The sequence below is a fragment of the Rattus norvegicus genome, chromosome 3, assembly GCF_036323735.1.
Source record: "Rattus norvegicus strain BN/NHsdMcwi chromosome 3, GRCr8, whole genome shotgun sequence".
NCBI lineage: Eukaryota > Metazoa > Chordata > Mammalia > Rodentia > Muridae > Rattus > Rattus norvegicus.
In genome coordinates this window covers 166,257,506-166,271,290 of record NC_086021.1, presented here as the reverse complement: position 1 = coordinate 166,271,290, position 13,785 = coordinate 166,257,506, and the positions used below count along the sequence as shown (strand labels likewise).

General features: G+C 41.5%; 1 protein-coding gene and 1 pseudogene across 4 annotated transcripts in view; both read left to right on the top strand.

The window, feature by feature from the left end:
- The window catches only part of Rbl1 (RB transcriptional corepressor like 1), a 63,676-nt gene that overhangs the window by 18,572 nt on the left and 31,319 nt on the right, over window positions 1-13,785 (top strand). For 3 of the 4 annotated variants that reach the window (XR_010064693.1, NM_001191066.2, XM_039105841.1), the window contains 4 exons: window positions 1,797-1,909; window positions 2,069-2,172; window positions 10,765-10,902; window positions 12,869-13,033. Coding sequence is in view for 3 of the 4 variants with exons in the window: in NM_001191066.2 (NP_001177995.2) it covers window positions 1,797-1,909; window positions 2,069-2,172; window positions 10,765-10,902; window positions 12,869-13,033 (520 nt within the window). In the remaining variant the exon portion in view is untranslated. The remainder of the gene's footprint in view (window positions 1-1,796; window positions 1,910-2,068; window positions 2,173-10,764; window positions 10,903-12,868; window positions 13,034-13,785) is intronic. The other variant, XM_039105840.2, reaches the window with a different exon arrangement.
- Window positions 10,977-12,862, top strand: LOC108350545 (60S ribosomal protein L34 pseudogene; annotated as a pseudogene).

The following is a 13,785-nucleotide window of genomic DNA, read 5'->3' as shown; positions in this document are numbered from 1 at the left end:
GTGGGCAGACATGCTTGCGGTCCTAGCTCTTGCATCCCCTCTTCACCCACACACATTTATAACTTTTTAAAAATGTTTAAACACTCAGATATCTTTCCAGAGATATGCAGAAGGACTTTGGAACTTTGGGCGAGAAGAAGCACTGGGTGTAATAGACATGGGAAAGAGCGTCGCTCTCTGCTGAAGTGCAGAGCAAGCCACAGTGAGCGAGCCGTTACCTCCCATCCATCACGATTGCTGTATCCACCCAAAAATCAAAAGATGGAGTCATTAGTTACTCCGAACAGGAAAGACTTAGGACCCTTGGACATTCCTGTTGAGGACTGGAAAATGGTGCAGTCATAATATAAAATGTTTTCTCAGAACAGTAAAAATTGGGCGGGTGAGGTAGCTTATTGGGAAAAAGCGACTGCTGCACAGTCAGTCTGACAGCCTGGATTTGATCCCTGGTAGAAAGAGAACCAGTTCTCCCCAGGTGTCCTCTGTGTCCACATGTAGACCATTGCATAGAAATGCTTTAAAAAGTAAAAGTTGATGATTATGTGACTTGGTGTCTTAGTCAGGGTTTCAATTCCTGCACAAACATCATGACCAAGAAGCAGGTTGAGGAGGAAAGGGTTTATTTAGCTTACACTTCCACTTTGCTGTTCATCACCAAAGGAAGTCAGAGGAGAGGAACTCAAGCAGGTCAGGAAGCAGGAGCTGATGCAGAGGCCATGGAGGGATGTTACTTACTGGCTTGCCTCCCCTGGCTTGCTCAGCTTGCTCTCTTATAGAACCCTAGAGTACCACCCACAATGGGCTGGGTCCTCCCTCCCTGATCACTAATTGAGAAAATACCTTACAGCTGGATCTCACAGAGGCATTTCCTCAAGGGAGGCTCCTTTCTCTGTGATAACTCCAGCTTGTGTCGAGTTGACACACAAAACCAGCCAGTACACTTGGTTAATACCACTTCTAGAAAATATATTCAAAAATTTGAAAGTAGCATCTTTCGTTGTTATGAGTGAGGTTTTGCTGCTGTTATTGAGACAGAGCCTCACTCTAGCCCTGGCTGGCCTGGAACTCACAGAGATGTGCCTGCCTCTCCCTCTCACGTGCTGACAGTAGCATTTAATAGTATCCCTGAACCATTATTCACAATCATCAGTGTGTGGAAACAATGCTCACAGGTGAAAGAGTCAAAGAATCAGTTTATGTAGATGTAGACTAAGGTATGACATAGCCTCAGGGAAGCAGTGTATGCCACGGTATGTCCACCTTGAGTATACAAAGTAAACTAAGGCATTCATAGAAGAACATGCTTGCATTTATATAATATCTATTAAAGTAGGCAAATTTTTAAAATTTTTATGTGTAGTTTTTTTTACATGTGAAATTTTGCTCTTTTCATTAATTTAATATAGAAATTTATTGGGGCTACATACCTTTATTATGTGTTGCTTCATATATATAAAACTTTATTTACACTTATAAGCTAATAAGTCAAAATAGAACTTTGGCCACTAAAAACTACTGGTTTTTAGTTTTAAGTTTTGTTTGTTCTTTAGCTGTGCAGCGCAGGCTGATCTTGAACTCATGATCTTTATGGTTTTGTATCGCAGCGTTGAGCTCACCAGACTCTGTGCACACATAAGCATGTGTGTGCAGGTGTGTATCTGTAGTGCATGGCCTTGGGTGTGCTAGGCAAGCTACCATTGAACTAGAGCCCAACCTTTAGGTGATTCTTGAAGAATCTTAAGGAATGTTGGTAATGTGGGTTTTTCTGATAAGCAGGTTTCTCTTGTATTTTATAGATCTTGTATGCGGAATCCGATGGGAAACATTGTAAAAATAGTGAAAGGAATAGGAGAGACTTTCTGCCAGCACTATACCCAGTCCACAGATAAACAGCCAGGATCTCACATAGGTAAGAAGAGTAAAACTGGCACAGCATTACGTATGGGGAATGTCCCCACAGTAGAGTTCTTTGCCTTCTCTTGCTCTTAATGGACTGATTTACGTTTGGCTTTGCTCTCTGGCTGTCATCACTATTTCAATAGCACATGTTCTCCTTTGTTTTCTATAGACTTTGCTGTAAACAGACTGAAACTGGCAGAAATTTTGTATTATAAAATACTAGAGACTATAATGGTCCAGGAAACACGACGACTTCATGGAATGGACATGTCAGTAAGTAAATCTACCCTTTTTGTTAGTTTGTTTTCTCTTTTTAAGAAAGTAAGACTTTTTAATTCTATATAATATAAGCAATTAAAAATGTACATAATTTCTTAGTTTTTAGTTGAAGAAAAAGATTATGAGGGAGATTATGAAAAAGATTTACACTCTACCAGGAAATTTACACTCACTTGGATGTACAACCATCAACTCTACACATGATTTATGCCTAGGAATCACACTTTACCTACGAGTCTAGAAGATTCTCTGAAAACACAGTTATACCATAGCTCTGTAGCAGTTGTGCAAGCAGTTCTGGCCCAGAACACACCAGCACACACTGGCACACAACTGTCACCCGTGTAAAGGCCTCCATCAGAGGAGAATGACTCACTACCACATTTGCATGGACAGTCTTATCTCCAGGTCCTAAGCAAAGGCAGAACTTGGCAGGAACAGAAATATATTCAATGGGCAGCGTCTGTGAGCTATTGAGAAAGGAACTGGATGTCAACTGTTAACCAGCTTTATCTTTTCTAGTTGGACAGCAACTTGAGACCTAGTTGGTTTCTTGTGCCTAATTCTGTCTTTGACCTTAATTCTCCTCAGTGATGTCACCTGATTGTGTGACACCATGACTGATGAGGTCACTTTGTTCAACTTCAGCCATTTGCTCTTCCTAAGACTCCATTTCATTTTTATAAAGAAATCATCGTCTTTAGCAAGCTGAATATATTCCTCTTCTGTGCACTGACAGATTCTTCCAAGCCTGATGCTCAGTTCAGTCCTCAGTTTCTCTGTGCAGATTTATCTTTAGCCTCTTGGAAGCTTTCAGATAATGTATGTGCGGGTTGATGTCTTTTTGGTCTTCCAAGAAAAATTTGTTCTCTTCTTTTTAATAACTCATTTTTAAGCATTTTTGCCTGATTTCTTTCTCAGAAGCCATCAGCTGACTTGGAGTCGACTGTTCTTAAAACCGCTCACAGCTTCCTTGTATGCTTTTTATTCCGCCTTAAAATTAGCCTTATAACTTTTTCTTCTGAGTCTGGTAGTTCCCTCCACAGGGACACAATGTTTTTACCAGTTCTGAAAGCTTCACATGTGGTGGTGTTTAGTGTTAAGTCTGGGTAGCTGTTCTGTAGACAACTGAAGGTATCCTCTCATAGTTTTCTTGGATAATTTCCCAAGTTGAATGAAAAGCATTGGACTGCAAAGCTGAGTGGCCACCCCCCACCCCACCTCCAAACCCCCACCTCGCCCCAGTGCCTTCAGTGCCCCCTACAGGCTTTGACCCAGTGCAGCCAGCAACACCAACACAGCCTTGCAATCTGCATTCTAGCCCTAGGAGTTTTGTTTTGGGAAGGAGGCCATTATGGGGAATCAGCAGTTTATGGCAGATGTGGACAAGGTTTTCTTTTTAGATTTCTGTTGTCGATTTTGACACATCCAGGCTATCCATCTTGAAGTGGAAAGGTCAAATATTTAAACATCTTTGGTATCCCATTAAGTGTTCTTTCCCTATAAGGGAGCTTTCTATGTCCTCTGGTCTGCCTCAAATTATTAAGCTAACAATTATGTATTTGTTAGTAACTCAAAGATTCTTAAGTTGTAAAATAGTATTTGTTTTTCTTAAAAAACAAAAAAAAACCAAAAAAAACCCACACACTCACACACCAGTGTTCTTTGAATATTTGACCAAGTCTGATCACCTCAAGGACTACTAAAAGTACTTTATTTTTCTTTTGTTTTGTACACTTACTTTGTATTTGTGTGCTTGGTGGAGGAATGGACTGTGCCTTACTTTACAGTGTAGTGTGTGTGTGTGGAGGTCAGAAGTCGACGTGGAGGAGTCAGTTTCTCTCCTACCACGTAGGTCCTGAGAATCCAACTCTGGTCATCAGGTTTGGCCTCAGGTGCCCGTACCTGAGCCACCTCTTCAGCTCCTGAAAGAAGTTGTCTACAAAGTGAAACCTAGCATGAGTTGCTTCCATTTCACCTCCTTCCCTCTATGTGCCCTGCAGTCAGTCCTAGAGCCATCTCGGCTCTGTTCGGGCGCAGACAGGTAGATCTGTGAGGATGGTGTGCAGTACAACAAAAGCATTCCTCGGTTGCACCCTGGAATTTTCATCTTATTTTTAGTATTGGTTCTTTTTTTGGGGGGGGGGATTTCATATATATGTCTTTTGTGGTTTATATGAGCATCTTAATGGAACACCTAAGGGAGAAATAAAATTTTTACTTTTATTTTTAAATAGTTACACATTCATAGAAAGTTGCAAATGTAACAGAAAGATCATCTTCCTACAAGGATTACAATTTAAGCAGTTCAGTATCAGAACAAAGAAACTGACAGTAAAATAATGTCTGGCCTTCTACAAGTGTGTCCTGTGTGGGTTATGTAACCAAAACCTAGTAGTCCCCTTTTTTGGGGGAAGGGAGATAGTTTTCAGATAGCTCTTATTCCTGTATTTATGTTCCTTCATATATATATATAGGAATATCTGTGATGAAATTGGTTTGCCTTTGGGGTTTTGGGACAGCTATTAAACATGAACTTGCACTCATGTACATGTATGCTATAGTATGTATGTGGAGGGACTGCTTTACGTTCTTTTTCTTAAACCTTGGTGAGTTGTACTCATGTCCTCAGGCTTGTGGCAAGAACCCTTACCTACCAAGCCATCTCAGGAGCCTGATTGTGTTTTGTGAGACAGGGTTTCACTATGTGGCCAAAGTTGGCAGCAATCTTCCTGCTCTGCTTCCTACGTCCTACAGTGACAGATGTGTCATTGTGCCTGCTGCTATTCAGGCACAGTGAGAGTGTGGCACTAACAGCTGCTACTAATAATAGTTATAACAAGATGCTACAATACAAGTTATATGATTATTATCCATCTCTCTCAAAGTACCTTATTGAACTTGTATCCTTTCCCTTCATAAGCACTTGGTGGTACTGTCTCTCCTCCTGCACTTTAGGGTCATTATAAGTAAAATGAGGGGACTGTAAACATAAGCCTTGAGATGCCACATCATGATCCCTACCACTAAATGGCTAACAGGCAGGTAGCATGTACACATGGATATACCACACAAAGGGGTGATTCCCATCCCCAGCAGGGTAGACTGAGACAACGTGCTGTCTTATTATGCTGCTCAGAAGAGCACATAACTTAGAACTTAAGAATTATTGTCTGTGATTGTTCATTAAGATTTAAGACCATGGGCAAATGAAAGGAACCCCAGAAAATAAAACCACAAATAAATGGCATCTACTGCACAAAAGTCCCTGTTACCAGAAAGGAGGAAGGTCTTCATGCTGGCCCCTTATCTCACACTCCACCCAGCCACTAGTGTAATAATATAGTAGTTAGAGTTTTATAACAGCGTGTGAATCTACCTTTTTTAATTTATTGATTTTTTTTGTAGCCTAAGATGGAGTTTATCTTGGTAAATGTTCTGTAGCACCCTGAAGAAAATGTGTCTCCTCTGTAGTGTGGAGCGTGTTTAAACCGTCTGCTTGTAGTCTGTCACATCGTGATTTCTGTCATCTCTGCTCACGCACTGCTCAGTCTGCTTCCTTGCTGATGATGTTCTGCTCCTGTCAGTTGTTGAGAGGGAACTGAAGTGTCTAGATACAATTGTGGATTTGTCGCCTTCAAATCTATCAGAACTGTTTCTTCTCATTTTTTTTTTGGTTCTTTTTTTTTCGGAGCTGGGGACCGAACCCAGGGCCTTGCGCTTCCTAGGTAAGCGCTCTACCACTGAGCTAAATCCCCAGCCCCTTCTTCTCATTTTTTGAAGCTTTGCTGTTTAGTGCATACAAATTTAAGACCGCTCCCTTGACTTCTCTGTAAGTTGACCCTTTTATCACCATATCGTGTTTCCTCTCTGGCCCTGGTAATTTTGTTTGCTGTGAAGTCTTTCTAATGGTTCCCACTGCTTTTTAGTTAGTTTCCATGACATACCTTTTCCCATTGTTTTGCTTCCAAGCAACATCTCTTATTACATGAGGTTCTTGCAGGAAGCAAATAAATATTTGAGTCATGTATTTTTTTTGAGGGGTGGGCATGATTGAGAGAGTCTGGATGGCCTTGAATTTACCATGTAGCTCTGATGGACTCACATTGATCATCTCCCTGTCTCAGTGCTGAAATTACAGGTATGTACTGCTATGCCCAGTCTAGGTCATGTTTTTTTTCATATCTATCCCATCATTTCTGTCTTATAGCTGGTAATTCTAGCCCACTTTCATTTAATTATTAATGTGGTAAAGCTTGTCTACTATTTTTCTCTTTCTTGTTTGTCCCCGTTTCTTTCCTCACTCTTTCTCCTTTCCTTCCATCCAGCTCTGAAAAATACAGCCTGTGGAAAGACGCGCCTCTCCTCTGCTGCTCGCTTGCTTTTTGATGGGTTTCTTGACCATTTTTTAAAGGCTCTATCCTTTTTTGTGATTGTGCTTGTATCTGTGTGCACACACACAACTCTCATTCTACTGGTGTAGACTCCTCACTGTTCAGTCCATTGCAGAAACCACATCTCATTTTAAGGTTCCTTTTTTAAAAAAGGATTTATTTCATGTATGTGAGTACACTGTCTTTAGACACCAGAAAATGGCATCAGATCCCATTACAGATGGTTGTGAGCCACCATGTGGCTGTCAGGAATTGAACTCAGGACCTCAGGAAGAGCAGTCAGTGCTCTTTTTTTTTTTTTTTTTTTTTTGTTTGTTTGTTTGTTCTTTTTTTCGGAGGCAGTCAGTGCTCTTAACCATTGAGCCATTTCTCCAGCCCTTAAAGTTCTTTTTTTTTTTTGGTTCTTTTTTTCGGAGCTGGGGACCGAACCCAGGGCCTTGCATTTCCTAGGTAAGCGCTCTAACCACTGAGCTAAATCCCCAGCCCCAAAGTTCTTTTTTAAAGGATATTTTTCCTTTACTTTTTTTTTTTTTTTTTTTTTTTTTTTTTTTTTTGGTTCTTTTTTTCGGAGCTAGGGACCGAACCCAGGGCCTTGCGCTTCCTAGGTAAGCACTCTAACCACTAAGCTAAATCCCCAGCCCCTTTTCCTTTACTTTTAATCTCAATCTCTCTCCTTCCCCCCCCTCTCTCTCTCTCTTTCTCTCTCTCTCTCTCTGTGTGTGTGTGTGTGTGTGTGTGTGTGTGCTTTGCCTGCATGTATATCCACTGTGTACCATGTGTATGACAGGTACAGAGAGGCTAGAAAAGGTCATTGGATCCTCCAGAACTGGAATTACAGCTGGTTGATGCTGAGACTTGAACCTAAGTCCTCTGGAAGAGCTGCCATTCTTCTTAGCCACTAAGCACATCTCTCAACTCCTAAGTTCCTTTAAAGTCTGCATTAATGTTTTATTATTGACTGATACTTTATTGGTAGCTGTCTATGTGCAAAATTCTAAATTGACATTTTCCTTTATGGCTTTGAAGCCATTATTGTCTACTTCTTTTTTTTTTCCGGAGCTGGGGATTGAACCCTGGGCCTTGCGCTTGCTAGGCAAGCGTTCTACCACTGAGCTAAATCCCCAACCCCTTACTGTCTACTTCTAATGACACTGATTAGTAGTGTTCTCTTTCTTTGTTAATAGAGTATGGCTGGTCTTTATTTCAGAAATCTTTTGGTTTGGTTTGGTTTTTGGAGATAGGGTCTCCCTGTGTATCCTTGGCTGTCCTGGACTCTCTCTGTCTCTCTCTCTCTGTCTCTCCCTGTCTCCCTCTCTGTCTGTCTGTCTGTCTGTCTCTGTCTCTGTCTCTGTCTCTGTCTCTCTCTCTCTCTCTCTCTCTCTCTTTCTCTCTGTCGACCAGACTGGCCTCACAGAGATCCACCTGCCTCTGCCCCCAAGCACTGGGATTAAAGGCATGCACCACCACTGCCCCAGCTTCAGAAGTCTTTTAAATAGCTCTCTCTGTTCATCCCAGGCTGGCCTGGAGCTTGATATGTAGCTCAGGCTGGTTTGGAACTCCTAGCACTCCACCAAGTTACAGCCCTAGTCTCCTAATCTAGCCTTTTGTGGGGTTTACATTTCTCCACTGGGCATTCCTATACAGTGGCCTTTTACTTTAAATTTATGATCCACCGTGCTTGTTTGGTTTCATTATTTTGCAGTGCTCTGTTTTATGAACTCAGGGCCCTGTACATACTAGGCAAGTGCTCTTCCACTGAGCACGTACCTCTAAAGTTTTGCATTTCTTTTTTATTCTTTAAGGTTAATTATATTGCTTTAATGTTTCCTTCTATTGACATGTCTCCTAAATGTTTTTGTGTGTTTTGCTCTATATATTTCAAGGAGAGATTTTTCTTCAAATGTTGGATTCCTTTTGATTGTGTACTTATATATAATAAGGCACTAAAACATTAATCACCGGGCTGGAGGGATGGCTCAGCGGTTAAGAGCACCAACTGCTCTTCCAGAGGTCCTGAGTTCAATTCCCAGCAACCACTTGTAATGGGATCTGATGCCCTCTTCTGGTGTGTCTGAAGAGAGCAAGCAACAGTGTGCTCATAAATAGAATAAATATTTAAAAAACAAAAACAAAACCGTTGATGACCTGTGAAGACAAAATCCAGTGGTTTCGGGTGATGAGAGGTGTACCTGTTGGTGTCCTGTTCTTGCCTGGTTGTTGTAGGAAGGGAGACTGTCTCACAGCCCAATTACAGATGTCTGCCTCTTCCTAAGTACCTGTTAAGTCTTCTTCAGTTTCTCTAGAGAACAGTTCAGACTCCTAAAGGGTTACCTTGTGACCCTTATACCTGTTGTGTGTGTCCTCCCTCCTACATTCTAAACTCTGCAGATTTCCAGATCACCCCTGCCCCCATGTCTGTTCTTGCCTTATTTCTACTTTGCAGTCTCGCTGTGCCATCAATGCTGTGTTTCCTCCAGGTTTCATACTCACGTTTCTTTAAGTGTCTGTCTGTCTATAGGCTCTCAAGTATATTTGAGTATCTTTTATCTGTGAGTCATTTGTCATCCTTTCCTCTTTTGGTCTTTGACTTGTGTTGTGGTTACAGATAACTTGGCTTTATCCTAAATGGATTTTCTGGGTTTTTTATTTTCTTGTTGATCTCTGGTAGTTCTTAATAAAAGAAGGACTTAAAAAATTAAGTTTGGAATCCAGTAAGATGATTCAGTGGGTAAAAAGCACTTAGCTTGCAAACCTGACAAATATAGTGTGATCCTCACAGCACACATACAGAACCTCCATATGGGCATCATGGTACATACACTTGTGTGTAGACACACAAACACATACACAAGCAAACGAACTGAAGCTCACTTTTTCCAATATTGCATGTATGATGTGCGTATGGCTGTGTGCTTGTGGTGGTGCAGGTTTGGAGGTCAGAGGACTCTGGAGTTCTTTCTTCCCAAATTGATGTGCTTTCAGGGGTCAGACTCAGGTTGTCAGGCAGGGCAGGGCCTTTTCCCAGTGAACTACCCCAAATAGCTTATTTTTAAAAAAGTGTTTATTTATGTTGGGGAGCACATGACACGGTGTGTGTGTGGAGGTGAGGAGTTGATTTCACTCCTAGTATGTGGATCCCAGGGATCAAGCTCCTGTTGTCACACTTGTTGCAAGGCAGCTTAACCCATTGAGTTATCTCTCCTCTGGACCCCAAATAACCATTTTTAAAAACTGAAAACATGTTAGATTTTGGGGGGGAGGTTGGGGGGGTTCGAGACAGAGCTTCTCTGTGTAATCTTGACTGTCCTGGAACTCGAACTCAGATCTACCTGCCTCTGCCTCCGAACTGCTGGGTTAAAGGGGTAAAGGGGTACACCACCACTGTCTCGCGACACGTTAGATCTCATTGAAGAAAGGCTCTCGTTTTCCCAATGAAGTCTTTTTACTCTTAGCTTCGTATTATTTTATCTTTTATTTCACTGTTAATGTTTATGCTGACAAAATAATTAAAAGAACCAATCCTCAAGTTTTTTCTCCAATGGAAACATCACCTATTTTATTTGTTAACATTTCTAAGCTCACTTTTCATGTCCTTCATTTAAGTTCAAAATCTACAGATAAACAAGAGTAAATATAATTGGAAAACTTTATCAGCTTGAGAGTAAAAATATATAGGTACATATACATATATGATACAGACATATGTATATATGATTTTTATGTACACACACATATAAAACAGACTAGGCCTATATCCTAATTATCAAATTATATCTGATAATTTAGGATAATATTTTTACAGATTATTTTGACTTATTTTTTCTCCCTCCATTCCTCCTTTCCCAGTTGATCCCCCCACCCTCCCATCGCTCCCAATCCCATTTGCAGAAAGCTATTTTATTTCCCGTTCCCAGGAGACCCAGGCATACCACCATGAGCCTTCCTCTTTACCTTACCTCTCTGGGTCTATGGGTGTAGCTTGTCTATTTTATAGTCAGTTCTTCCTCCTCACCTGCTCTTGTCTATGTGCTGCTTAGATTTGGTCTCTGTCTGGCTCTACAGCTTAAGCTAGTCTTGAATACAAATCTTTCTGCCTCACCTCCCAATCTCACTAGGTTACAATTTTCTTTCTAGAAGGACCAAGGCTGACATGACTGAGAAATAGTAAATTCTGATCTTTTTCTTCCCCAAGGTTCTTTTAGAACAAGACATATTTCACAGGTCCTTGCTGGCTTGTTGTTTGGAAATTGTGCTCTTTGCCTATAGCTCACCCCGTACTTTCCCTTGGATCATTGACGTTCTCGGTTTGCAGCCGTTTTACTTCTATAAGGTAAGGCGATCACAGAGTCGTGTTATGGTGCGTATTACATAAACATTGATCTATGGCGAGGAAACACAGTGGCAATGTTTACAAAATATTTCTGGAAATCTTCTCTCAGTAATTATTCCTTGGATTGTAAACAAAGACAAAAGAAAGGAGGAGCATATTGAGCCAGTTTCATAGTTTGAGTTCTTTTTCAAATTACTGACTTGCAAATGTGACCTGGTACTCAGTCTTAACTTCACACGCTCTCCTATCTAGACCTCGCCTCCTTTAGCACAGACACAGATATCACTGAATTTGAAAGTCTAATCGTGCTCTTCCGGGACGGTACTTAGAGGCACTCAAGAGCGTCCAGCGTTTGACATACCATCGTAGGCTTTCCTACAATACAGCCTCTAACAAAACTAGGCTGTCTTGAACCCCTGGCAACAGGACTGTTCACCTTTACCCCAGAAGGGTGGAAAAGCACCTAAATCCGCATGTGGCGTGTGCCCAGGCAGACTGCGAGGGGTTCGTGCTGTGAGACCCAAAGTCCTTATGGGATTGTCTAAGACAAAGAAGCTCGTCGGTAGGGCCCATGGTGGCTCCATGTGCGCCCAGTGTGTCCGTGACAGGATCAAGCGGGCTTTCCTTATTGAGGAGCAGAAAATCATTGTAAAAGTGTTGGCGGCACAAGCACAGAGTCAGAAAGCAAAATAAATATGCGACTTTTTTAAGTAATAAAAATCAAGACTTGGTCTATGGGGGGGGGGGGGAAGAAAGTCTAATTGTTTCAGAGGCTCTAGGTCCTCTCCCTGTCATTAACTAACCGGAATTTTATTTTGTTTTTTCAAATTCAAAATAGTTACTTTCAAATAGTTTATTCTATTCTATTGAGATATTGGAAAGGAGAAGTAGATTAAAAAGAAACTAGACTGGAAGTTAGGGCTGGCCTCCGACCCCTTTTGGACTATTCACCAGCTTACAGCCATTGCATCACAGGCCTGAGGCGAGAGGATCACCTGTGATCCCAGCACTCAGGAGGTGGAGGCAGGAGGCTCAGAAGGTCACCCTTGCCTACACAAAAGTTCACAGCTAGCCTCGGCTGCCTGAGATCCTGTCTCAAAAAACAAAACCAAAAAGCCATGAAAGATAGGTATAATTTTATTTTACTTAATTTTACTAATTAATTAACTTAGTTCTGGGGACCAAACACAGGACCTTGCATGTAGTAGATAAGGACTTTTCTGCTGACATATAGCTTAAGTATGTTGTAATATTTTTTCCCTTTTTCTGTTTTTATATGTCTTATGTGTGGGGGATGTATGAGTGTATGTATGCTCACATATGTATAGGAGCATGTGTGCATATGGTCACGTGCATGTGCAGACCCACAGTTGGGAATCTTGCTCAGCTGCTCTTTCACCATATCCTTAGAGGCAGGGTCTCTTAATGAAACCCAGACCTGCCAATATAGCCAGTCTTGCTAGTCAGCCTTCTCCAGGGTTTCTCCATCTCTGCCCTCTAAGGCTGGAGTTGTAGGTAGGCCACCATACTCCCTGGCATTTTTTTGAGTTCTGAGAATCTGAACTCCAGTCCTCTTCCTTGTGTGGAAAGCATTTTTAATTGTTGCACCAGCCAGCCCTGTATGTGATAATATTTTTAAAGGGTTCACTTGATATTACTCGGAGACCTGCTCTTTTCTGGAGGGAGAAAGAGGGGCAGTGGATTTGAGGGGTGGAGAGTTGGGGGGAACTGGAGGGAGGACAGACTGAGGTTGGAATGTATTGTATGAGAGAAGAATAAAAAGAAAGGAAAAAAACTTAAAAGCACCTTATATTTAAATTTATAACATGCCGATTCTAGTTGTCCACATAATTACAGCTCTAGTGTGGTTCTTTGTGCATTAATCGAGTCATTCATGTCTGTGTGCTCAGAGCAGTGATCGCCTGTTAGTCTGAACTCACTGCCGTTTCAATGTTCTTCTCTTCAGGTTATTGAGGTGGTGATCCGCTCAGAGGAGGGGCTCTCCAGAGACATGGTGAAACACCTAAACAGCATTGAAGAGCAGATTTTGGAGAGTTTAGCTTGGACTAATAATTCTGCACTGTGGGAAGCTCTCCGTGCTTCTGCAAATAAAGTTCCTTCCTGTGAAGAAGTAAGCCAGGGCTAGACGAAGAGCAGAATTTTTTTTTTTTTTATTCATTTATTATATATAAGTACACTGTAGCTGTCTTCAGATACACCAGAAGAGGGCATCAGATCTCTTTACAGATGGTTGTGAGCCACCATGTGGTTGCTGGGAATTGAACTCAGGACCTCTGGAAGAGTAGTCGGATGCTCTTAACCACTGAGCCATGTCTCCAGCCCCAGAATTTTGTTTTTTGAGGGAGGGTTTCTCTGTGTAGCCTTGGCTGTTATGAACAATGTTCTACACAAGTTCAAGTCAGAACTAGCATTGAGAGGGGGAAATGATCAAGGAATCCCACTCACCCCAAACTATCTGCAGTTGGTAACTACCGCCAAAGGGAAAGTCAGTGGTCTCCAGAGGAGGGAGTCTCACTGGGTATGGGGACTACATTTCAGGGCAGGCCCCATGGTTAACACAAACACAGTGGTTTTTATAGACTGTTTCATTTGGATTTGTCTTTCTGTTCTTTTGCATGTTCATTTTTGTTTTTGTGCCCATGTGTGAGTCTGTGTCTATGTATCTGTGTGTGTTTCTTGTTTGACTTAAAGAGAGAAAGACCTTGAGTGAGTAGGAAGGTGAAAATGATCTGAAGGGAATTGGAAGAGGGGAAAACTTGATCAGAATATATTGTATGAAATTTTTTTTTCAATAAAAAAGGAATGATGTTGCTCTGACCATTCATACACGAGGACCTGTGGGCATGTTTTCGTTTTTCTTGG